The sequence below is a fragment of the Boleophthalmus pectinirostris genome, unplaced genomic scaffold (assembly GCF_026225935.1).
Source record: "Boleophthalmus pectinirostris isolate CB_2022bp ecotype Guang Dong unplaced genomic scaffold, ASM2622593v1 HiC_scaffold_3, whole genome shotgun sequence".
Taxonomy (NCBI): domain Eukaryota; kingdom Metazoa; phylum Chordata; class Actinopteri; order Gobiiformes; family Gobiidae; genus Boleophthalmus; species Boleophthalmus pectinirostris.
Window position 1 is genome coordinate 31440761 of NW_026571299.1, and position 25742 is coordinate 31466502.

The window sequence follows — 25742 nt, forward strand, 5'->3', positions numbered from 1 at the left end:
CTCCCCGAGCTCTACTGCGCATGACTCCTGCAGAAAGAGCCTGTCTGTCTGTATCATGTCAGTGTCTTGTAAGATTTCAGCAGATTTCAGGCTCTCTGGGGGGGCGGGGCTAGTTCTGTCAATTAGGTATGAGTGGATGTCCAGCTACTGAAGTTTGAGAAGTGTCTTTTCGTCATTTACGTATACGGGTAAGACATATCCCCCTCACTAATGTTAATTTAGCATCATAACTTATTTTATTACACGACGATAAACTATTTGAGTGTGCTGACAATATTCATGTTAACCATAGATCCATGTGTTACCCGCACAGACAGCGGCGTTTTCTGCACTCAGACTGCACGCATCCGTTCTGTTATCAAACCATAGGCCATATATTTTAATGGACAATGTGTCAAACAAAGAATCTGTTCATATATTAATCACACTTTTTTATTAGCCACAGGATTCAAAGTGTGAGAAAAAAGTGCGGCTTATAGTCCAGAATTTACGGTAACCATTTTAAAAAAATTTTTTAATACTATGACTTTCCAATTATATTAAAACTGTTTAATTTCCAAAAGCATTCCAATTTACAAAAACAGCCAGACGAATAATCCTATGCACTTTAATCCTGGCAGACTGTATTTTCCTATTATTCTTCCACAAATAGCAGCTCATTATAAAGATTTGCATTGGTCAGTGAGGTCTGTAATGTGGTCTTCTGCAGGAGTGCGGTGAGTCAGGTCTAATCCAGAGACGACCAGGACGTCCCCACAAGGTCGACATGGGCCCTTGAGCAAACCACTAGAGCCCTGTACAATTAACTGCTTCTTATAATTGCATCAGTAAATACCCCTCTGGGCTTAAGCTACAGCAAACACAAATGCCCAAAGGGTCCGTAATGATTTGAGTGTTTTCAATGAAAAACAATGAAAGTTTAATTATGGCTGAGTGTTGTAGAAGGCCAATTTATCATGAATAAATGCAATAACATGTACATTTCAATTATAGTGTTTATTGGAATAATGTGGGAGTTTAGATTTGTATGGCTATAACCAAAATCAATTACCGGTACTCTGTTCTGACAATGGTACTCTAATACTGCAAGATGAATTTTGTACACAATCTATTCCAAAATACAAATTGTTACTGTAATATCTAAAATGAAAAACTGCACAAGAACTTGGACCACAGGAAGAATAGTCTTACCTCTGTAAGGACTAAAGGGGATCCAATGAATAAATACTAAAATTCCACGGTAAGACTTTAAACAGGTCTATCTAGCATTTATTCATTACGGGTGTTCCTAAAAAATACAATTCCCAATAGCTTTGCCTCACCACGGATCTGATTTGTAATGTAGCCTAGTTGTCTCCCTTGAGATAGATACACTGAAATTAAATTTCTCCATGAAAATAAAACAGGTGACAGACCCTCCACTAGAAAAGTCACACAGTGCACCCTTAATAGAAGGAATCACTGAGGGATTTGGGTTAATTCTGAAATCAATAATAATAGGTATATCACTCACTCTTATTTGTGAGTAATAAGAAATGCATAGCTTTCCATATATGAAACATATTACTTGTTTATTTGCCTGTGTTGAAATGAGACAAAACACCACTTTCGTTCTCTTTGGTTTCTCTATTTACCCAAATAAAAATTATTGCATCCAAATCATTGTTTTGCCTCAGGCTTGGTCTATGTAGGTTACTGCAAATTCTGTTACTGCCAAATTCAAATTTGCATTGCATTATCCCACATTCTTCCATTTTCGTAGTAAATTGTTGCTTGATTGAACACTGTACAATGAGCTTTTGGTGTCAAGCCTTGTAGAGCTCATTCATTATGATTCAGCCCATCTGTGTTAAGTAACATAGAAATAGTAGAGTGGGGCCTGTGCTGCACAATAAACCTGTCTAATTAGATAAACCACGAGCAACTGTACAGCGTGCCTCCAGCGCTCCACTATTTTCATCAGCCACTGTCAGGGGATTATCAGATACTTGGCCCACAGTTGCATAAGCCCCAACTGTAAGAGTATATGAGCAATGCAAGGACACATTAGCTGACTTCTTCAAATTATGCATTGTTATGTTCAAGACTGTATTGTGGAACAATGTCATGTTTTAAAGGTGCATTGTGTAACTGGTGCGGGGTCTGTCAAATGCTTTTCTCCATGGTGATGCTATTGCTTTGTCTGGAATTTTTCACAGTATGATCTTGAACCTTTCTATCTTCATGGAGACCAGACCAGACCATGTTAGAGGTCAGATCTGTGGAGAGGTGACCCCGCTCACAGTCAGAAAGCCCTTTTGTTTGTTTTTTTGATGGTATTTTTGAGCTATAAAATCACCTGTAATCTAATAAATGTCAGTTAGAGCTATTTTAAGATCATACTGTAGAACATTCCAGGCAGAGCGATGACATCTCCATAGAAACCCAATAAGGAACCCAATAATTTACAAACTAAGGAGGTAGAAATTCAACTTTTGACACTCTAGTGATCATCTTTGTTATTTGTAAACACATTTTTCTTTACTTATATATTTTTTCCTTTTTTTTTCTCTCTTAAAAACACTACTCTTGTTTTATTCTATATTACATGGTGCACATTATGAAACACCACAAATTAGCCCATCTTGGATATCAGCAGACAGCACAGCACCCATTCTGTACTATCTCAAAAATACAATTGCTTTATTATATCACTGTGTTGTGTTTGTTTTATTGTTATTATTATTATATTATCTGTGCTGTATAAAGAGAGCACTCACAAAAAAGAGAATGAGGAATCCTCATTAGTTTTGTATGAAAAGATATGAAAAACACAACTTGTATGGAGCTACAATCCAAATATGACCTGTGTTTATTTGGTAATTTGTTATGTAGATAAGGCTTATCATGAATATTTTTCCAACTTTCATCTTGTCACCCTCATTTAGTAATAACTAATTAACAATTCAAAAGCCTGAAGCCTTTTTGAACATTTAACAATAAGAAAATCCATTCCTTTTTAAAAAACCTTTTATTAGCTTCTACTATAGCTGAGTCGCAGTACACCAAGGACAATTTCTGGTCAGTAAAGCTGCTCTAATGCAATGGACTCTCACTTATTGCACTTTAAATTCCAATTACTTTCCAAGGTTTCTCATGACCATCTGAACCCTAGACGGCTCTCTGCCCTTGCCCATACACCTCACCCTCTGTCAGCACGTTGTTGCTTCGATATTTAGTGCATTAAAACCCACTGCCAGGTCGGCCCGGGCGAGGGTGAGGTCAGGTTTCCAATAATGTAGAAGGCATGTAAGGAGCCGCACACACAAAGCAAAAGCTGAACCATACACTCCCAATGACCCCATCACATGTCAGCTTTGAAAGACTAGCCAACCTTCGCGTCAAGGTTTGGCAAACATCCGTGGGCTTATTGGAACTTGATTGGAGGTGACCAGGGCGTCTATATATGTGTCTTGTTAAAACAGGAAGCCACATTGCAATATCTTGGGCGCATTGAAATGAATAGTGCTGCTGCTTATCCCAGTCAATCCTTCAGAGCAGAGGTGGAGACTATAATGAAAACCGCGGACAGGCAAAGTGGAGAGCAATATGTCTTCTTTAGTTTCCTTTCACACTGTACATAACGCTAAAGGTCGCATTGCAAATGAATATAGGATTATTGGCATCTTGCAATGCGCAGAGCCTCGCATCTCTTCATAAGCTACCAGTGCTATTAAGCAGAAAGGTCTACAGAGCTTAAATGAAATTATATCTTGGTTTTATTAGAAGCTCATTTTACTTTTGTCACATGTTATGAATAAAGATATAAAGGTGTTATTGCTTTCCCTGGAAAGTTCCACAGTGTGGCATTTCTCAACTACATGGAGGCAAGAAAGTGATAACTTCTAGTCAAGTTACACATCGGAAATGTGGTGAGGCAGCCTGCTCACATAATGTTAGAGAAATTTAATGTCTGTGCTGTACTGAGGGCACTCAGTGTCAGGTCAGTCCTTATTATCTTGGCCTACGTCATCAGAGGTATAATACTCCCTACAATGGAAGCATAGCCATAGACTGGACTGCCTCTTCTCTTCAACTCTCAGGCGACTACAATTTCTTCTACAACACATCAAAATACCTGAATTTTAGATATTATTCTAACCCATTAGTCTCCAACCTGCAACTCAGGAGCTACCAGTATCTCTCCACCCCTTTCCAAGTAGCTTCCCAAGGGATTTCTGAATTATATGTATTGTGCTGAATAACTCAAATTTGATTAATTAAATGTATCATTTTGATGCCTAATGTTGTGTGCTGATAACTAGATTATAAGTTATGTTGTATAAACATCTAACTGCAACTCATCTATGGCTCACAATGGCTCTTATATTTACAAAATTTCTAGCAACCACTAAAATTAGTAGCTCTCTGGCATTTTTATTTTACAAAAAGTAGCTCACAGGCGGAAAAAGGTTGGAGACCTCTGTTCTAAACAATGAAAACACCTGATATGGAAAAAATGCAAGATAGCAAAGCAATAGCATCTGAATTAAGACAAGTATGTGACAGAACCTGTACCCTCAACCAGAAAAGTTACATTTTCCACCTTTAAATCCACTTGTTTCTAAAAGATGGAGGTTGACCAATAGGAGGAGTCGGTGAGGAAAAGGATGTGTCATGTGTTTGTCTTTGAGCACTAAATATAAAAGTAATAAATCATGGTATAAGCAAACATATGCAATATAGCTACATCACTATTCAATTTAATACATTGTCCAATCTAATTCTAATATAAAAACAATGTGAATACACAAGCTTACAGTGCACCAATATTGCTTCCTCTTCAGATACAGCTGGGCAAACATCTAATAATAGGCCAGAGGTTGTCATATTACTCTATAAACAACAAACTCCAATGGGCAGAAATTGGCCCTTTCCAATAAATGGAGTGAGTAGTAATACCACAATGGCTCATGCTACTGTGAGTGCAAGGAAAATAATTACCAAGAGAGCAGAAGAGACTGAGGGGATGGCCACAAGAAATCATTATTGGAGGAATGGTCAGTGCTACAGCTACAATGGACAATATCAGTAAGATTGTCAAGAGAAAAACAAAAACATACAGTTGGGTTATTTCCAATCCATCCACAACTAGGGTCATTGATTTTGTTTCTTGATGATAAGTAACTATTGTCAGTAAGTTTCACAGCTAATAGCCAGGACCATAAGTTAGCACAAATTTACAACGGTTAAAAAGAAAAAAAAAAAAAAAAAACTTCCAAAATATTGATTCTGTGCTCCCAAGTGAAATCGTTTTCATTTGGTGATGTCTCCAGTCCAGTGCACACTTAATTTAAACTGGGTCCCATACAGCTGTGTTGACAAGAATCATAGTTCGACATTCTGTCAGTTTCCATTGCCAAAAAGCTATTTCCCATTTGGATGCTCTGTGACCTTTGATTTCAAGTTCAAAAGGTCTGTGTTCATAAGGAATGGGCGGAACACTGTGTGCTGTTGACTAGAGCATAACTAATCCACGACTGAATGAAATGAAAGGATTTTTGACTCAAATTAAGACTCTTTTGTAAAGTAAAATTAGTATCGCAACTAGAAGTACTATTGAAATGCAATCGTAGTACATCTAGTTGGCTTGGCAATGACCACCCACTTAAAACCATTAACCAAAACTAATGGATGTTTACAATGAACTAAACATTTCTTATACCAAACATAGGCAGGAAAATTTAGTAACTCAAGTCATGTTTATGGCAGCTCTAAACTTGTCATACCAATAAAGGCCACACCATGGATCATCTTTCTTTCTAAAGTGTGGTAAGAGTAATTATTAGACTAAGTTTTAAAACTGATGCCCTATCCGACCCAGTCTTCTCTTTGTGAATAAGGATCAACATACTCACACTCACTGGTTTATGACCCACTCCACACTACTACATCAGTTACGTTTTGGCAATGAATCCAGATTTTGAAAGACAATCCCAAATGTTAATTATATCTCATAAACACACCGCGACTCTTTAGGTAGTGTTACGTCGTGTCACCATACTAACATTTCAAACTCTAGGAAAATATTTGATACTCGATGTCGTGATGATAATAAAACACTATATATATGTTTTTTACAATGAAATGGATATTTAAATACAAAATAATACTAATTTCCTTAAAGCATGTAACTTTCTGGAGGTGATTACATGGAAATACAAAGTTAAAACCATACTTGGTCCATGGAGATAAATGTGTTTTATGCCATTCAGTGAGGACACATGATTTTCAGTGAAAAAAAAAAAAGTGAACACGCTTTTATTTAGGCCTATTTTTTACATGCTGCACCTGTACCATGTGATCTTATAGTAGCTTAGTCAGGCTGGCGATACCTAGTGCCTCCACGCAATTTCATTTCTCTCCAGCAACTATGTCAGGCAACAGAATACACTGGATGGTTCGCAAAAACCCTGGAAGTGCAAGTTCGGGCACCAGCCAATCAGCAAAGAGCCATATATTCAGTGTTGTCAATGATTCCTGAGATCGAGGATTTAAAGCCGGAATAAAGAGAATGTTTGGTGAATTTCATCAAGGGGAAAGATGTTATTACCCTTCTTCCTATGGGATTTGGGAAAAGCTTAATATACCAGTTACCCCACATTAGCGGCTACCAAATCGCAGCGATTGGTTAAATGACAAAAAGTACCTGCCTACCGTCGAGCGAACAAATTTTAACACTGTGAGGTCAGACGGTTTCTAGTGAAGTGAAACCGGCTGATGAATCAGGCTAAAAGTAGCTATGATATAGATGAAGACCTTTAAATTATTGAGGAAAGGTCTGATTTAGTCATATTTATGTATTTGTTAGTACTGATACTTGAAATGAGTATATCTAGATTGGGTTTTTAGTAGTGATTAGTGTCTGGGTAGTGATTCTTTTGACAACCCTACTTTGGGGGTACTATAACCAAGCCAAGCCATCCTGTACTGTACCATCATTCTGAACTACCCTAATGCTCCTGCAGTCTTGACGGGTCCATTTGTCAAAGCTGAATGGAGCAGACTGTTATCAGCAGAGAGCCAGACCTGCTGTTCCCTCCTCATTCCTTGACTTAAACCTGGACGCTGCCCGGTTTCAGAGCACAGGAGGGAGAGTGGAGACAGGGTGGTGTTTTTGGAACCAGAGGGGTAACAGCCAACTTAAAGACGGCTGACGAGACACAAGACATAGCGACGAAGGAGCCAACAAGGTCAGCCAGCTGTAAAGAAGAACGCGCTGAAAGATATGATCACCAAGTGCGACTATTTATACAGTCTCAGAGTAGAGCCACTGGTCTGTGTTGACTGGCTCCACCAGTGGGTTCATGTGTCAGCTTGGGAATTTGGAAGGAACACATTAGAAGGAACAGATTAGAAAACAATTTGCAACATTGAGTTTGGTTTATATAACAGCATAACGGTAGATGTCGTCTTTGGCAATTCCCAGCAGATCTGTCGCCAGTGAATTCCAGTTAAATTAAATTGTTAAGATGAACATTATTTGTCTTCTGCATTTGACCCATTTTCAAATACCACCTGGGTAATCTGTCAGGAGCAGTGACCCATCTCCAGATCTTGAGCAAGGTTTGGTCAGGGCTGCCTTAGCTGGAGGCTTTTGCCTGATGTTTTGATGTTTTGGTGGGCAAGACCACAGTACCCAAAGGAAATCACCCAGACACAGAGAGAACATGCAAACTCAGAAGATAAAAACTTCATAAAACCTGTCCTAAAGAGTGTAGATTATTATTATGTCCACACAATTTAAAGTAATATTACTGGTGTTAATATAATATACCATTTTATAGGCAATATGAAAGCATTTATTTTTAGTTTAGTGTTTATTTGAAGGGACAACATACAGAGACATTAAGTGGAAGAGAGATTATAGCTAATTAGCTAGTTTCCATCTGCAGTCCCTGATTCACAGAAATCAATTATACAATGCAATTAGTCAACAATAAGAACAATACACACCGTCCACACTCACACACACACCATATCACACATTGACAGAGCCAAAGCATTAGGTATTTACACTGTCCTGAATTTCATCTTATAAAATACATATTAATATATTACCATTTCTATATTTCACTATTTTCTATCCATTCATCCAGTTGGCAGGATGCAGTTCATGACTTAAGTCCAATGCCATTTTAATACTGAAAAGATATACTGATAATTTGCTACAATCTACAGTCTAATTTTGAAAGAACAGGGACAGTGAATTCACCATATCAGAGCTGGTAAATAAGGCAAATAATGTTTTCTTTACCTCAGTATTTCTAAAACTGAAGATACGATAAGAGAACCTTGTATTTTAAATCGTTGTTAATGTGAGTTTCTGTTTTAAATTGCTTTTACTGTAAAGTGTCCTTGGGTGTCTTGAAAGGCACTATCAAATAAAATGAGTCATTATTAACTTTTATTTGTCCCACAATGGGGTGTTGCAATGTGAAGTACAAGAACAACAACATAATAGAAGTAGTATAATTTTTATTCATTCAGTGAGAAGAATGTTCACGTGCTTTGTTCTCGTATCCTACGATCATAATGCCCTATTCACTGGGCCATGTTTTTCTCTTGGTAAAGCACATAAAGAGTCTTTTCACAAAAAGTTCAGGAGAGATTCGAGTGGGCAACGTGTGACTGATGGTAAATGGATTTTTCTTACTTGATAGCTTTCTGTCAAGGTTAGCGACAGGGAGTGAACAGAATAACAAGAATATGAAGTATTCGAAATGCTTTCTCAGTAAAGTTGATTTTCAAATGAAGAGACTAGAATTTTATTGAAATCAGACTAAATTGTGGATAAAACCAATGGAGTATGGCATGCACAATACATATTGCAAATCATATTGCTAATTTAATCCAAAACAAAATCAAATCATATACATCCACTATATATACTTATGATTTTATAAACTTTGACCTGACCTTGATTATCAAATGACTGATTACTGACCAGATAACAATGACTACAGTATGTGCAGGAACTATAAAAAAAACAAAAAACATAACCAAACCTTTCAGGCATTGATTCATTCATATGAGCGTATTGGTAATATGGGTAGTTTTCAATGCTTAAGTGCCAAAAAATGGATTTGTTTATTTACTTGCATAAACTTAAGTTGTCAGAAAAATTGTGTGCATGCAGTTGCTAACCAGGCTTATCAAACATAATGCAACACAACTCAATCTTTTTTCATAATTCTAACAAATTATCTTTCCTCCTAGAGACATATTTGAAAGCAGATTGCAAACATATGAAAAAACATCCGATTTGGAATACCAGGCAGACTCATTCTCACTGCACCCAGAGCCATAGCTATTACAGCCAGTACTGTAGCAGTTCAAGTAGCTGTCAGTGACGTCGTACGCTTTAATAGAACATAAACAGATTGTCAGCTTGGGGCTTTTTCCTGAGGCCAAATTTGTATTTTTTTTTTCATCGGTTGGCATTTCAAATGTGCTTGTCAGTGAGAAATCTTGAAGTGCTCAAAGAAATGGAAATGTTTCAGTTAAATGTTAAGACAGATGAATGGGCGTAATCTATTTGTGTCGCTGATCGCAAATGCCACGTTTCATCCATCATATTTATGTATTAACTTCACAAAATAGTGTGTACTTTAAAGAAAAGAGTTGTTTTGATGTATTTGACAATGACATATTAATTAACAGGGTAAAAACATGTCATTTATATTGAAAGATGTAAATTTTTTCAAAGACTATGGTTTGCAGGCCATCATATATTTGGGTCAGTTTTGGATTAACTTGAAGACAGTACTTTGCTTTTGATAATAAACACAACCTACTGTATACTGTAGAGCTAGCTATTCTTTACAGTACAGTATACATCCAAGGAACCAAAGAACAAAAAATATGAAACAAATGAGGATAAAAAGGATCAAAAAAAAAAAAAAAAAAACTACTAGGGCTTGGAGATATGGCAAAAAAGGGAAAAAACAAATTTTTTTCCCCTCATAGTGATAGATCAGAATTTCAGATTTTATTTATTTATTTTTTTAATCAAAAACAAAAACACATGCTTTCACTGACAGATAATTGTCAGCACACCTTGTTTAAAACTCCCCTAGCTAATTGTTGACAATTTGAAATAATCGGATCTCAATTTGATTAAAATTTGATAAATTGCACAGTCCTATTGTGAACCAGCCTTTCTTCCATATTTAACCCCAGGTTTACTTCCTCATTTTTACTCCAGAATTAATATTTGACATTTTTCTCCTCTTGGTTTACCTGGCAGATATGTAAAACCACTGCTTGTTATAAAGGTGTTAATCTTTAAGCAAAAGGACATATTTTGCTTGCTACTTTTCACTTCCAATGGCAAAGACATCACACAGGTGTAGCTAACACTCGGCTGGGTTCATCCACAGCTCTGCCTGATTTTTGCACCTAACCAGCACCTGTTATGCACGACAGGAATAAAAACACAAATTTGTCAGCGCTGTTGTGCCAGCAAATGTAAAAAAAAATGAAAAAAGTAAAATTTAACTGTTCTTGTAGAGAAACTGCCATCTGCTTTATCTGGATGCTATTGCTTTGCCTGGAATGTTCAGCTACAAATGGGCATTATGTAAAAATTATTATTATTATTTCTATTTAAATTTTTTTGCCTTTCTACCATGTTTAACGTCATCCCCTCATTAAACCATGCCTGAAAAGGTTTCAGATGTCATCCATGCATTTTTGAGCAATTTAGCGATCTCTCCAGGACCCTATTTTACGTTAGATGTATGATTCTGTCCTACTTCATCCAGGCGCCCACATGTTCCAACCCAGTTTCAAATCAGAGCTGTGGAGAGGAGAGTCCGCTCACAGTAAGAATGTATGTTTTTTCACTAGCAACAAAAATGTCAGTTGAATAGATGCAAGATAGATAACTTTAATACCATACTGTGAAATATTTCAAGCAAGCAATAACATCTCCACGGAAACAAGCAGGTGGTCAGACCTCACATCAGGACAGTTAATTTGTGCACCTTGAAAATGTGCCATGTTTAAATTATTGCTGAGGATTTCTGAAGAGTGATGAAGCAAGAATATTTGGTTACACAAATGCAAGCGTAAGCACATGGCTCTGACTTGGATGCTAAAAGACGTGGGTGCAGAATTTGGGGCGGTGTGAGGTGTGGGTGCATGCTGGGACATTTTCCTACACACTATAGTGCTCTTCAACATGAGCCAGCTTTCTGCAGCCTCTCTTAAAGCTACAACAGCAACTGAAAATCCATAGCAACTACAGCTGAGTTACATTTGTCAATATTGAAATTGTTTGCACTGTGGGATTTTTCTGATACGGGTCAGCCATATGTTTGTTGCTATGGAGATGTTACTGCTTTGCCTAGAAAGTTTCATAGTATGGCATGAACAGTAAGAAGCAAGCATTAGTTTAACTGCAGGTGTCTGTATTGCTGACAAAAAGAACATGCATTCTTACTGTGAGCTTCCTCTCCACAGATCTGATCTGTAATTTGACATGGTGGAACCAATGAATTGTCTCCTTAGATATGTTTTATGCCACACTGCGAAACATTCAAGGCAAAGCAATAACATCTCGAAGGGGACAAGATAGTGGCTCTCCACCAAACAAGTTACCAAGTGCACCTTTAATGTACTTTAAGATTTGTGTAGGTGATATGGCAAAAAATATTTTCCAAGAGCATTCTAGATTTGAATTTGGTCATAGTTCTTGGCTCTTATAACAGGTTACCCTTTCCTGTGATTGGGTAAACACACCTGTCACTCATGCAGATGTAGATGCACAAATGAAGCAGAAATGTAAAAGTAGAAGAGATGTGCTTGAGCAAAAATCATTAAAGAGAAAAGTACTGGATCCCAGTTTAATAAGGCAGATCATACCAAGGTCAGGTCACTATTCGACTGCTCAACCTTACTTTAAATGAACAGACAAGTCAGATCAATATGCCAGAACAGAATAAGAATATGAAAAATATGAATAAATTAAACAGAAAATAACCAAGTTGATATGTAACTTTCCTACCAAAAAATGAATAATCCAGCTCTAAATGTTGCTTTTAAACAATGTATTTTCAGAATTAATGCCATTGCGATGCTAACAAAGCAAAGATCCTCTGCCTTCTGGAGAGGATAGTTACACATGAACTGTCTACCTAAGTAAATCTTTCAGAAAATATTGCATTTCCATGTATAAAAAGGTACCAAATATAGCAATATATTATGCAATCACAATCTCCTTCGCCTAAATGCATTGTTTAGTCAAAAAAAGGAAGAATACATAAATCATGATCCTTTGGCATACAAGCTGAGACAAATAAATGTTCATTTTATTTTAAGGAAAAAGCATTTCCACAATTCTGCAAAAGTGTCCACATGATATTGCAACACTACATGGATATTGTGACAATATTATATCAGTTTAGTTTGTTTTTGTAAAACCCAAAAGCACAACAGCAGCTGCTTCTTAGGGCTTGACAAAATAATTGATTTAACCAACAGAAAGTTAGAAAATCCAACAGTGAAACAGACATTGGTCAATAAGAGATAGATTAACCAAGATTCATATAAAACAAATGGATAATTGACTCATAACATTCCCTGTGCTAAGAGCCTAGATAAGAAAAAAAAAAATGAAAAAAATATTGGTACATGGAATGCGGTACAACAGAAGCAAACCAAACCATGAGTAAAACAGGTGAACAACAAGATTAGAAAAAAAAAAAAAAAGCCTAAAAGAACCCACCCATTGTGAAAGAAGTGCACTATCCCTTTAAGCATGATTCATAGTCATGCATCGTGCACAGTTCTTTACACTTTGGCCACTGTTGTGTAAATAGGAGGCTGAGCCAGGACACTGGAGCCACTTAGGTACTGTCTTAAACATGAACAGCACATGTGCCATCTGTTCTCTCAGGGTGTGAGAGCAGAAACTGCCAAGCGCATGCTACATGTATCCATGCTAGTACTCTTCCTGATGTTTTGGTTCATCCATGCTGCTAATGGCAAAATCTGCATGCTAGATTTTAAGGCGAAATGCTATGTTTCCCATTTGAGAGAAGAACTCAGCATAAATTTGCAGGGTTTTTGTGTTAAATATGTATGAATGAAACAAAACACCACTCCGGCTATGTTTTTGATGAGGAAACATTATAATCTACTAGAACATCAGAAAATAGTTGAATCTTGTGTCTTAAAGGTGCACTGTGCAACTTTTCTGGTGGAGGGTCCGCTACCTATTTGTCTCCATGGAAATATTGTTGCTTTGTCTAGAATGTTCCACAGTATAGTTTAATCCTATTGATCACATGGGAGACAACACTACACTACATTACTAATCAGATCTGTGGAGCCCCTATTCACAGAAGGAATTATTGACTTTTTTGAGCCGTAGAAACAACCTAATGAATAATGCTAAATGGATATGTTTACTGTCATACCATGGAACCATTCCAAGCAAAGCAATAACATCTCCATGAAGATAAGCGGGTAGCGGACCCTTCACCAGAACAGTTTCGAGGTGCACCTTTTAAATTACTTTAATAAACAGATAGAAATTGTACTACTGTGTTTGAATGATGCCAACAGTGCCCTGCAATTACAGAGATATTAAAGGAGAAATTATGCAAATTATTTAAGCTTTCTTTCCCCTTGTTATGGGCTTACTCGTATATTTGTACTGCATTTGAGTGCTCTGAAAATTACACTTTTCATTTAACCTCCATCCCAGCCTACTCCTCTGTCCTTACTTGGATTTTCATTTAAAATTAAGACTTATGGTCATATACAAATGAATCGAGCAATGAATAAAATGTAACTCATGATCTATATTATTTAAAACTAAACACCAGAGAACATGCGTACACCTTCTTTAACCATAGACCAGGTCAAAACATCACGTTCTGCCATACTATTCTTAGCTGCTCTCCACCTCAATTTGAACTGTACAAGTTCTTTAGCATATTGTGTTGTCATGTGAACACATCCTATAGGTCTTCGCATGTGAGCTAGTGTGATGTTGAAAAACAGTAGACATCTGTTCCTTCTTTGCCTTCAGTGCTGTGTTTAATTAGTGCCTATATGTGTCTCTTATCATTACTCCCCTCACTCACCATGTTATTTTACTAAATGCTCTGGGAACAGCAGAGATTTAGAAACTGCTGCTGGAGAAGGAAGCGCTGTACAAACCAGGGAGTAGAAATGGTGTTTTTAGAAGGAAGCTATTCATATCAAGGGTTTTCCAAAAATACATAAATCAAATACAGCAATACCCAGATACTGATCAGCACTAACTACTATCAAAACCAGATAATTTTAACAAGGAAAAAAAAAAAAATCAAATATATGGGTCAAAATTGCACTTTTCCTGTACAGATTTCTAATAATCTATAGTATTAGTATACGTAAAAAAAAAAAAAAAACATGCTAAAAATGACTTTCTTTAAAAAAAAAAAGTGTTTTTCTTATCACTGTGGCATGAAAATTGTTATGATGCTATAAAAATTCAAGCTTGATTGAAAATTGACAAGACTGACAGCATACATAACACATATTTTCCTTCTAAATTTTGGCCATTTCAAAGCGTCCTCAACTATTTCAGACAATTACTTTTGCTTTCACGCATGAGAGACATTCCAGTTGTGGATTATGTAATGGTCAAAGCCGTGATTGAAATAAAGTGGAGTACAAATTGTCTAAAGCTATACAGAATAGCCCAGTTTGCCCTGTCAGCACAGTGCTTAGTCATGTGTGCCATTATGAATATTTAACCTCTATTTATTTTAATGAGACAGATGGTGAGCTCGGAGAGGATCTAGAAGAAGCAGTTCTTTTCGGGTTTTATTGTCTACGTGCAGATTTGAAGTGCTATATTATGCAAAATTTACTCTTGTGAGCTTTAAGTCATGTTATCAAAAATGTATTTGGAGTTGTGTGTTGTTTCATTCACACATGTTTAGTAACTTTATTATCAGTCTACTGAAAGTTGTCTTCAAAGTTCAAAATGCTTACATTTTACACCTTGTGATGTCATGAAGTGGTAGTTTTCAAGTTAACAGCTACCTTTTACCTTTATTTAAGTGGAGATACGCAATTCCAGGGCTGAAATCATCCAAATAATCCTAGTGAAGACAAACAGAGTTAAGTATGCCCTGTATTACCACATGACATCACAAAGTGGAACAGTGTTTTCTGTCTGAGAGAAGAACTCAGCCTAAGCATGATTTGTGTGAATGAAACAAACGTGTGAATGAAACAAAACACAACTCCGCGTGTGTTTTTGATGACTGATCAGAATATAGCGTAATACAGGTCTTTAGCACAGTGGTAATTAGAAAAATAAAGTAAACTCATAACAGAAAGTAGTTTGCTTTACTTTTAACTTTTATGTAGTTTTCAAACAAAATCTCATTGCATGACAAACTTGCAAAAAATAAGACATTGAACAAATGTTGGCAAAAACATGGTATCTGGTAGAAGTGATAATCATGGTGCAATTAAAATGCTTTTAGAGACTCCGAGGACGCCAAAAAAAAGTTATACAAAAAATGAAAAAGACTGTTTTGAAAAGTTTCTACTAAAGACAGAAAATTAAAACAATTTTGAAATTAATTGCAATTATTACACCAAAAAATGGCAAATGACAATGAGAAGTATCACCAAGTCTGAAATACGAAATGTTCAAGCAGATTACAACTTTTTATTGTTGCTTGCTGCTATACGTGTTCTTTCTCATATCTAATGCATCAGCCTCCCTCTGTGTGAAAAATTATAGACCTATATTGTATCAGTAATGTTTTGTGACAGTTTAGTTTAAAAGCCTGTAGACAAGAGAAGAGACTTTCCTTACTGTTTTGAGTGTTAGAGCAAGCCAACATATCATTCTGGACAGAAAATAATGAATAGTACTTTAGATCACAACATTTTTATAACTGAATAAAGTCATAATTTATATCACATTTACAAATTTTATTAATTGAACAACCTTACTGGTACTTGTTCCAGTGATTATGTGTTGCCTGAGAATCTGTAGTTCCAAAAAGAATAACAAGAATGACAGCAAAAATATTAAATAAAGTATAAAAAAAAAAGTGTGTGGCCAAAATTTGTGAACTGAATAACACAAATTACTGTTATTATAAACAAGGTCAAAATCTCGTCTTGTCTGTTTCTCATGGAGTCAATCTTGCATCTCATCTTGTGAATATTGTGTCTCATCCTATGCTTATTTACTTGTCCTTCACAACAGCAGCAAAAGCACCAGCCACTCAGTCTCCTTCCTATCACCAGCAAATAGACAAATTAATAATATATTTCCTTTGATAATATCACAACATCTAAACTAGTCAGGATCGAAGCACCAAGGTTTCTCATTTATCTGCTTGTAAGGCACAACTACAAAGACAAGCATCTACATCAGTCTCCTAACTCTGTCTGACCTCGGCTTCTTTTTCACCAACTTGATAAACATTTCAGAAACAGGGGAGCAGACAAATCCACCCAAAGTACGCTTTTCAAATAACGTTTTGTGCCTTGAAGTGAAGGGCTTTAGACAAAGAGGCCGGTTACCTTCAAACCCCAAAGACTTTTTTTTATTTCAACTTACTTCATCCAACCGTACTCTGGCTGAATCAAGCTCAGATTTGAAGATTTCTGTTACCGATTTCCACAGACACTGCAGTAAAATGTAACAGAATGCATCACAGGAAAAAAATGGGAAAAAAGCTACGATAAGACAAAAAAAAATCCTCTTAAAGCAAAAATGTTCACAGCACCCTTACATTCAGAGGACAAAGCACAAAAACAGCCGTACATTGGAAAAGTGATACACACTCTTATATAGTGGCACTGCATTTTTCTACGGGGCTGCACAATTTGTTGCAGATTTTTATCGCAACATTAGTGCAAAGTTCAGCAACACACGGAGGATTTTAGACCATTCAAAAATAGTTGAGATGCGATGCAATGCTCACAGATTGTCAATACTCTGAAACTCATGGCTCTCTGTATAAAGAAGTGGGAATGTTATATCACTCACAGAGTTTGGCTACAGTCAAATGAAACTCATGAGGCTAGCAGTTAAAGGAGCAAATTTGGAGCCGAGTTCAATATTGGAATAGGAATATGTACGGACAAAAGAGCTAATAAAAACACCAGGGTCACGTAGTAGATTAATACAAACATTTTAAAACCAAAATAACAATGATACAGAGAGAGGTGTGACAATTTTTCAATGTAAAGTCAATTGGAGCCATAGTGGATGGAGCCAGAATCGCCCCCATGCTCACTCCCCAAGTATTTTTTCTGCCATAATTTATTCCTTTTACGCCAAAAGATTAAAAAAAAAGAAAAATCCACATCACAAAATTCACATTGCTACTCAATACTGCACAGTCCCTTCATATTATACAGCATTACACAAGACCAACTACTGCATCTCATTTGTTACTAAGAGTTGATTAACCCCAAAGTGAGATCTGAGTCCCTACCTGTCGACTTCTATAGATGTTTTCTCATCCCCGGTGCAAGATTACTTTACATAATCATGAGCCATTTTCCGTGTGTCATTAATTCAACCCTGACTAAAACCCATTTAATCATTCCTTGGAGGAGAAGAGCAATTTCCCAGCCACCATTTTCACCAGTCATGTCATGCTAACCCAGTGTCATAGCAGTGAAAGCAATGGTCGGACATTTCCACTGGAAAAGCAATTCACTGGTTTGGCTAAAAGGTCCTGTCCCTGAATTATTCCCATGTTTCTGAGCAAAATTTGTCTGGACCCAGTACAGATATTCTTACTGTGCAGCCGATGGCATCAACATTCCCTTGGGTTGTGATGCTAACTGTAAGCTCTACTCTGTCTGAGGTTTTGTTCGACTTTAATCTGAGCTTTATTTTAACACATTCAGTATATTCAGTTTATTTTAACAACAATCAGTCTCTCCTTTTTTGTTGAAAATCAAACTAGTAAACAGGATAATGAATGCTCGTATTGATCACAGGCTCCTGAAAATGTAAATTACTTTTGTATTTTCTTGAGTTTTCAGACAGTCTTAAAACTTATTTGGCTGATGATTGGTTGATTTTGCTCTTATTTTATTGTACTGGTTTTATTATTTTAAGACTAGTATGATTATTTTAGTAGTTTATTTGATCATTTTATTACTGTTGTTATTATGTATTTGTGCAGCACTTTGGAAAGTGTTTGTTTGTGAAATGTGCTATAGAAGCAAAGTGGATTGGATTGGCTGAGTTTGCCAATGTGTGCATTGCGTTGCCATGGTAGCTTCTGAACATTCTGCCATATACGTACATGTAGAACACCCTAACGTGATGTTACAGTACAGTACCAGTATCAAAGTCTGCCATGTACTGTCTGCATCTAACAACTACTGTATGGTTTCAGGAAGAATCAGGAAGTGCACACTTAGCATGCTAGTTCTTGTTACCATTACCTTTAATACAAATCTTTGCTCTAGTCTTCAAGTTGTGAGACTAGCGCTTATAGGAGCATATAAACTCATTGTGGTGAATAATTAGGTTGTTAGAAATAAAGTGAGGAATAACTCTGGCCCACTGCAAACCTTTTAAAATGAACTAATTTTGCTTTTCAAGTTTTTAAGGCAGCAAAAATCTGGTACAGAGCCTTTAACCTGCATTCATGAAAATACTCTGTCAATTTCCATTCAAGCTCAAGGCTGCCATTCAAACATGGTGAGGGTCATATGCAAATGAAGCAAATTCGTCTCCTCTTTCCCAGTGAGGATAATCACAGAAAGTTTTGCCGAGTGGATAAGGCTTTGGGTGCATTCTTACCGGAGAATGGTTACGAAACGACTTCAGATGTCAGTAGTTAAACAGAGAACTGAAAGTGATTTTAACAGAAGAAATAAATCCCTCGCTCAAGGATGAGAAAAAAGAAAAATGGAGGGGCAAACTTAAAAGGAGTATTAAGGAAAGAGAAAACGAGACTGCGTGAGCACACATCACTGCAGTCTACTGTATATCATCTTTATGGGGAACTATAATGCACCAACCACAGAGCCTACCCTTTCTTCATTTCTGTGTGCTCTTTAGCAATAAATCATGCACAAATTAATACTACAATAGAAAACATATATATGAACACAAGTTTTGTCACAATACAATCATTTTTGATACAATTTTGATATAAATAAAAAGATCAATGCAAATTTTGGTACAAAAAAACAAACAAAACCAAACTGACAATAGATATATTAGTTTCTCTTTTTCTTTGAGGTCTTTTCCCAATAGTCATGTATTTCAGACATAAAGATTCCTTTCTGATTTGAAGGATTTTCCATAACAACAATCCTCTGTGGTTACGATACTTGCTTTAGAATTCATGAGTCTGTGGCTATTGATGTTTTTGATGACCCAAATGGCCACCTATGAAAGAGAGTTCATTAAAGGGTGTTTGAAAATGTAAATACAACAGGACTGGTTGTAATAAGATGAGTAAACGCACAACTTTATTTGTTAAAACATGTGCTATCGGTCAAAATGTTAATTTACAGAAACATTAGGGATGTCGACAAGATCTTGAGAGACCAATTTGCCACACACGAGTAAAAAGATCTTGTGAGATGTGTTAAAAAAAGGTCAAACCCCGATGAGTTTGAGAAGCCATAGTTCCAAAAAGCAATGCTAAAATGACAGCAAAAGTACTCAATAAAATCATAAAAAAATGGAATGACCAAAACTGTAAACTGAACGACACAATTTATTCATCATAAACTATCAAAATGTTGCTTTTTCTCAATCTTGTGGACCTTATCTTGTCTCAACTTGTGGAAATTCTGTCTCGTCACACCCCTAAAACAACATATTTACTGGAATGTCAAAATACCCCTATTGAAATAAAAGTATAAATTAACAACAATTGAAGATGACCATGCTCGAAGTATAAAAACTAACTTGTGATATCCGGTTTTGTATTTTTATACAAAGGTAAAAATTAAGTTGATATAATTTGGTATATTGTGCAGATCCGAATTTGTGTACACTCCTCCTATTTAATGAGCACTATAATGTAAGAGAACCTACATTATGATGCAATACACATTTTATTTATTGGTGCTTTCCTCTTTACTGTGCACATGTATGTATTTAGTGTACATTTAACCATGTATTTCCTTAAGTTTACATCACATAACTCTCATGGGGAGTTAGTTTGGACTTGGCTGCACAGACAAGAACACAACAGCCGCTGGACCTCATGGCTTCAAATGATTTTACTCATTCAAAATCATTAGCTTCAATAATGGTAGAGATACAGCTCTTAGCAATGCAGATGGGTTGAAAGGAGACATGCGTTTAGTCAAATGAATTAGTCAGAGAATTAAGTTGCAATTATAGATATGAGTGTGGTTTTAGGCCTTAAAATGAGACGATCAGTTTGGCAGTTTAATGATAAAGCAAGATTCAGATTCATGTCATTTATTGGGTTGTAAACATTGTGGGTTTATAATTGGTAACTCAAGGATAGACACAAGTGTATGAAAGCTGAGAGGGAAAAAAAACATGCAATATGCTTCTTGAATAAAATATGTATAATATAATGATGAGACTTCCTTTCAAATTCAATGCCTTATAAAGATATTCAAATAAACACAAGACTTCACTCAAGCAAGTTCAAACATTGCCCCCCCCCAAAAAAATACAGTTCCTTTTGATCCAACTGTGTTACAGACATTACAATAATTTAAAGGTCCCAAATTACATTATTTTGTGATCTGTTATAATGTTTCTTCATCAAAAACATACATGAAGAGCTCCACCATGTTTTAAAACTCCATACACCTTCATTAGAACCATTTGGATAATTTCAGCCCTGGAATTGCCAATATCTCTGCTTAACTAAAAGCTGTTTACTTGAACTGTTAACTTGAAAACTACCACTTCATGACATCAAAAGGTGAAACAGAGCATTTTGAGCTAGAGCATTTTGAGCTTTGGAGATTTGGACGGCCTAAAAATGCCGAATTACTGAAAAATATGTGATTGAAACAAAACACAACTCCAGGTATGTTTTTGATTAGGTAACAACATTTTAACATGGCTAAAAGCTCACAAGAATAATTTTGCATAATACATGTCCTTTAAAGGTGCACTATGTAACTTTTCTGGTGGAAAATCTAACACATACTAGTCTATTCCTTTGATAAATTATCCAGATTGTGGCATTAAGTTGATCTATCTCCATGGAGGTAGAACATAATGGGTAACACTTTATAATAACTACACTTTTAATAACAATAATACAGCATAAAGCAAGACTTAAATCATAATGAACAAAGATGATTCAGATTTAGCAACTACTTAACAAATACTCCAATGCTAACCCCTTCAGTAAGTAGTCACTATGCCTGAAACATTCTTAATAAAAATATAAAATATTAATAAAATATTTGCTCATTATGAAGTCTTTGTTAATGTTTAAAGCACTACCAAACATTGCTATACCAAATGTAAGTTAATTTTAACACTAAAGTCAATAATCACTCTCCCATTTACTTACAAGGCCTGCTCCATATGCTCCCTCAGCTGTATTGGAGAGAAAATTTCCCTTTCATTTCCAGCTCTTTCTGTAAAGTGCTGAATAATTTGCACAATTTACCACACAAACAGCATATATTAGCATCCGCTTAGAAACGCCTGTCCGCCCTAACCCTCTGTGTGAATGTTAAGTATGAATATAGGAGATAAAATGCAGTCATTAGTCCCCCTGCCCCTAGAGGTTAGCGCACACTAAATAATCTGATTTGCGGCTTTAAAACCACAGCAATAAAATGAGCTACTGAAGTGAATACTTTCAACGAATCATAATTGTGATGTGAAATTGAATTACAGTTGACATTTAAAATAGTGAATATTAAGGCTAATTCTGTATTTATTTTTGTGTGAATGCAGCAACTATAGGGTCATCAGTGTGCCATTCCCAAGCTTTGATAAATGAATGTGGAAAAAGTCTATGTTAACCCCAGGGAGTGTCTCGCCTAAGCATACAACAACAGTATGCACTACTAGTTGAAAGTAGTAATTGAACTACCAACCACCAGGTTAGAGGGTAACCTGCTTTACCGCCTGTGTCACCACCAGCTAATTAGTGTTTATGTCCCCTTATTAGGGCTGGGTAGCATTAAGAAGTTGCCGATACGATACATACCTCAATACATAGGCCACGATACGATACATACCTCGATACAAAGGCCATGATACGATACATACCTCGATACAGTGTGCTTTTGATTCAGTATGATATATTTCAAATCAATTCGATACAGTACAATAAAAAATTAAGTCTAAATCATGGCTGTGACACTAAAGTCTTTGTTAACCTACTTCTTGTGCAAAGTTCATATGAAACACAAACATTTTCATCATCAAAACTGTGAATGTGCCAAATGTGTCGCATAAACAAGTTTCCTTCCTTTAAAAAACAACAAAACTGTAGCTCTGTAATGAAATAATTTACTAAAATATACCGAAAAAAATACTCTTGGTGATATATCAATACAGCAGCCCACGATATCGATACTGTATCATCACATTAAACGATACAATATATCGATATTTTTGCACAGCCTTTCCCCATACAGAAAGGATGTAAAGATATCCTAATCCCACAATACAATATTTTCATGATATGCATCTCATGGTACGATATTTATTCCAATATTTTGTGGAACCTAATCACATTGTGAATATGATACTCTTCTGTCATAATCCAAATAATTAAGATTTAAAACTGCTTAATAATAGATAATATTTTCATCATGTAGATTGGACTGCAACACAGCAAAGGATCATGGTATATGTAGTTCTCTCTTTTTGCACGATAACAATGAATTTAAGCAAAGAAAATTGTAATTCGCTATATTTCTGATGGCCCACGATATTATTGCAAGACTTTTGATGATATAATATCACGATATTTTGGTCACTGTTACATCCCTAACTTATAGCACATATTTATTTTTATTTTGAATCACATCCAAATTTAAATTGCAATGAGGCTGAGGTGTCTTGCCTAAGGACAAAACAACACTACGCATTAGTTAAAAACCATCTATCAAATATGCAAAGCCTGTATTTCTCATCACATTTAAATAGTAATGTTAAACTTGGCTTGCTACACTGTTGCTTGAGGTTAGCTATAATCAGAGACAGCATTGACATAAAGGAGGAGAAACAAACAATTATACCTGACTTAATTTAAAAGGGTTGCCAGTATTGACACATTATCCTCCTTCAGAGTCAATTAATCTGGATGTAGCAGGTCAATAAGTTGTTTTCAAATGTCAAATGTCAATAGCCCTGACTTTAACATGATCAGAGGTGAGAGCCGAAAGGGCACCAGCGACATTTTGAACTGAAAGAATCACATACATGAAAGGGTTGAGAAGGTCATTTTACAGCCAAAGATAAAAATAATCGTAAACACAAAACAAAACGCCATCTTTGAATGTAGGATTTGCTAACATTTCAATAACAGATAAGGCACAGAGATGCTCTCTCTCTCCTCATTTCACGCTTTGGTTGTCTTGCAAAATAAAGCTCTTAACTCATAAAAAAAGATGCATTTAAATATAAAATAAGGTTGTGATGAATTATGGACTAAACCAGAACTGGATGTAGGTCCACACACTTATGAACAAATTTTAGTGTTGCAGAGATTCTTAGTAATATGGCAGTTAATGATACAATTCAACAATATGCACTATGTGTTTCCTTTGGTTTTCTTCATTTTAAAATTTGTATTAATAAAGTATAAGCATAAATATTAAATGAATTTCTGATGAATGTACGGACAGTTGAAGAAGACCACAGTACATACAGTACATGGTAAAATACAGGCTGGTCTTTGCAGTGCATATAATAAGATATTTAAACTTAACTGTGTGCAATGTTTTATTTACTGGTACAGTTTTGCTCACTCAAATACATTATATGCTGTATTTTGGAATTGGATACACAATTACTGCAGTATTATAACCACTAGTATATGGTAAAATACAGGCTGGTCTTTACAGTGCATATAATGAGATATTTAAAGTTAATTGAGTGCGATATTTTATTTACTGGTACAGTTCTGCTTGCTCCAGTACATTATACGCTGCATTTTGGTACTGCATATACAACTACTGCGTTTTTATACCCACTAACACTCGATCGTAGTTATATAACAAGGACTTTTTTTGTTTATTTTTTCTACTGTAGATTAGAGTGCTTCCTACCGATATTTCATGCCTGTCTTCATGCTCTGCTCACTGGAGGAGGGCGCGCTCTGCACAGACAGTTGACCCAGGCTGCGCGCCACCATGGCCACTGCCTTGAACTTGCTCCGAGTGCCAGTACTGGGGCTGTTGGCGTTCTGCCGGTTAAGCCTGTCCTCGGTGGTCCGACTCACCCCCCCGCGGTGGTCCGTGCATACCAGCGATACCTGCATTTTGGGATCTTTTATGCGTTAACTGCTGAAGAGTCTGGAAAGATATAGGCAAACTTCCACCTGCTATACCTCTGCTATAGTCCAAGTGTTAGTTCAAATGAATGCTTAAGTAAGTGTCCAGGATGGAAGGTTGGGGAGCCGCATGACAATGACTGCAAAACGCTGATTAAGTGAAAAAAGACTCCACTCAAAGCATGACTCCCAATAGATGTAGTCACCGCAAACTTTAAAGAAACAACAACATGAACAAGTCCAGATTTTAGAATGAAAAAAAAAAAATCTTAAAATTTCAGAGTTGCGTTGAAGATAACACCTTGAATCATTTTAAAAATCCTCAAACTCACACAATAAAAGAATGCAATGCAACACGCTGTTGTGTTCCATCTCCCGAGCTGTTGAAAATCCTTCACAAATTCTGACACATGTTAGTTTTGAAAGCGCAAAAAGGCTAGACAGATCTCCTTCAGTTGTCCGTGCTGACTGGGAGAGCGCTGGATTAAACTTGCATCTGTAGCGGCTAAAGAGGCGCGTAGCACAGTGGCATGTGAGAGGAGGAGAGCCAGGGAAAAGGGAGAGGAGAGAAGGAGAGAGGGAGGAGGGAGGGAGGGATGACAGGAGGGAGGGGTAAGTGGAGACACCAAGGGGGAATATACTGTAGGGAGAGCTGCCGTGGCCATTCACAGCACTTGGGTTTGGGTGAGCGCTCATAAAAGAGAAATATAGAGTGCGGATGTGCTTTGTGCGTATGTTGCCCCGCAGTGATACAGAAGTGTGTGTCTCTTCATAAACTAAGATTTACCCTGCTTTAAATCTGCAGCGGATCTAGCTTAGTCCAGTTTTCGTCTTTGTTTACATCTGGTTTAGTTTTGATTTAGCGTTGGACCTGGTTTAGTCCTGGTTTGGACCTAGATTAGTCCTGGTCTAGTCACAGTTTTGACCATTAGTTCTTTTTAATATTTAGAGTACTGTAATATTAATTTAACTCAAATTTAAACATGATGAAGCAACATTTTAGATAAGTCCTGATTTAAACCTTGTAAATATCTAGTTTAGACATGATTTGTTATGATGAAGACTCATTTTTGTTACAGCATCATCACAGTTTATCCTTTATATTTTTGGGCAGGTTTAGATCTAGATGAATTCTGGTAGTAATTTATAGCATTTAATCTTATTTTGTCCTAACTCTTATAAATGAATTGGATTAAGCTCTTGTTTATTCCTGTTCTGGTGATCCTATAGTCCTAT

The 25742-nt window shown here is 36.3% G+C and overlaps 1 protein-coding gene across 10 annotated transcripts in view; it reads right to left on the reverse strand.

Annotated features, from left to right (window-relative positions):
• kcnab2a (potassium voltage-gated channel subfamily A regulatory beta subunit 2a) overlaps nt 1-25742 on the reverse strand; it is a 149783-nt gene that overhangs the window by 42884 nt on the left and 81157 nt on the right. The window contains exon 1 of one of the 10 annotated variants that reach the window (XM_020933796.2): nt 24283-24494. The exons of the other annotated variants lie outside the window; for them this stretch is intronic. Within the exon in view, the coding sequence (XP_020789455.1) occupies nt 24283-24494 (212 nt within the window). Of the gene's footprint in view, nt 1-24282; nt 24495-25742 lie in introns of those variants that run through there. 10 annotated transcript variants of the gene reach the window in all.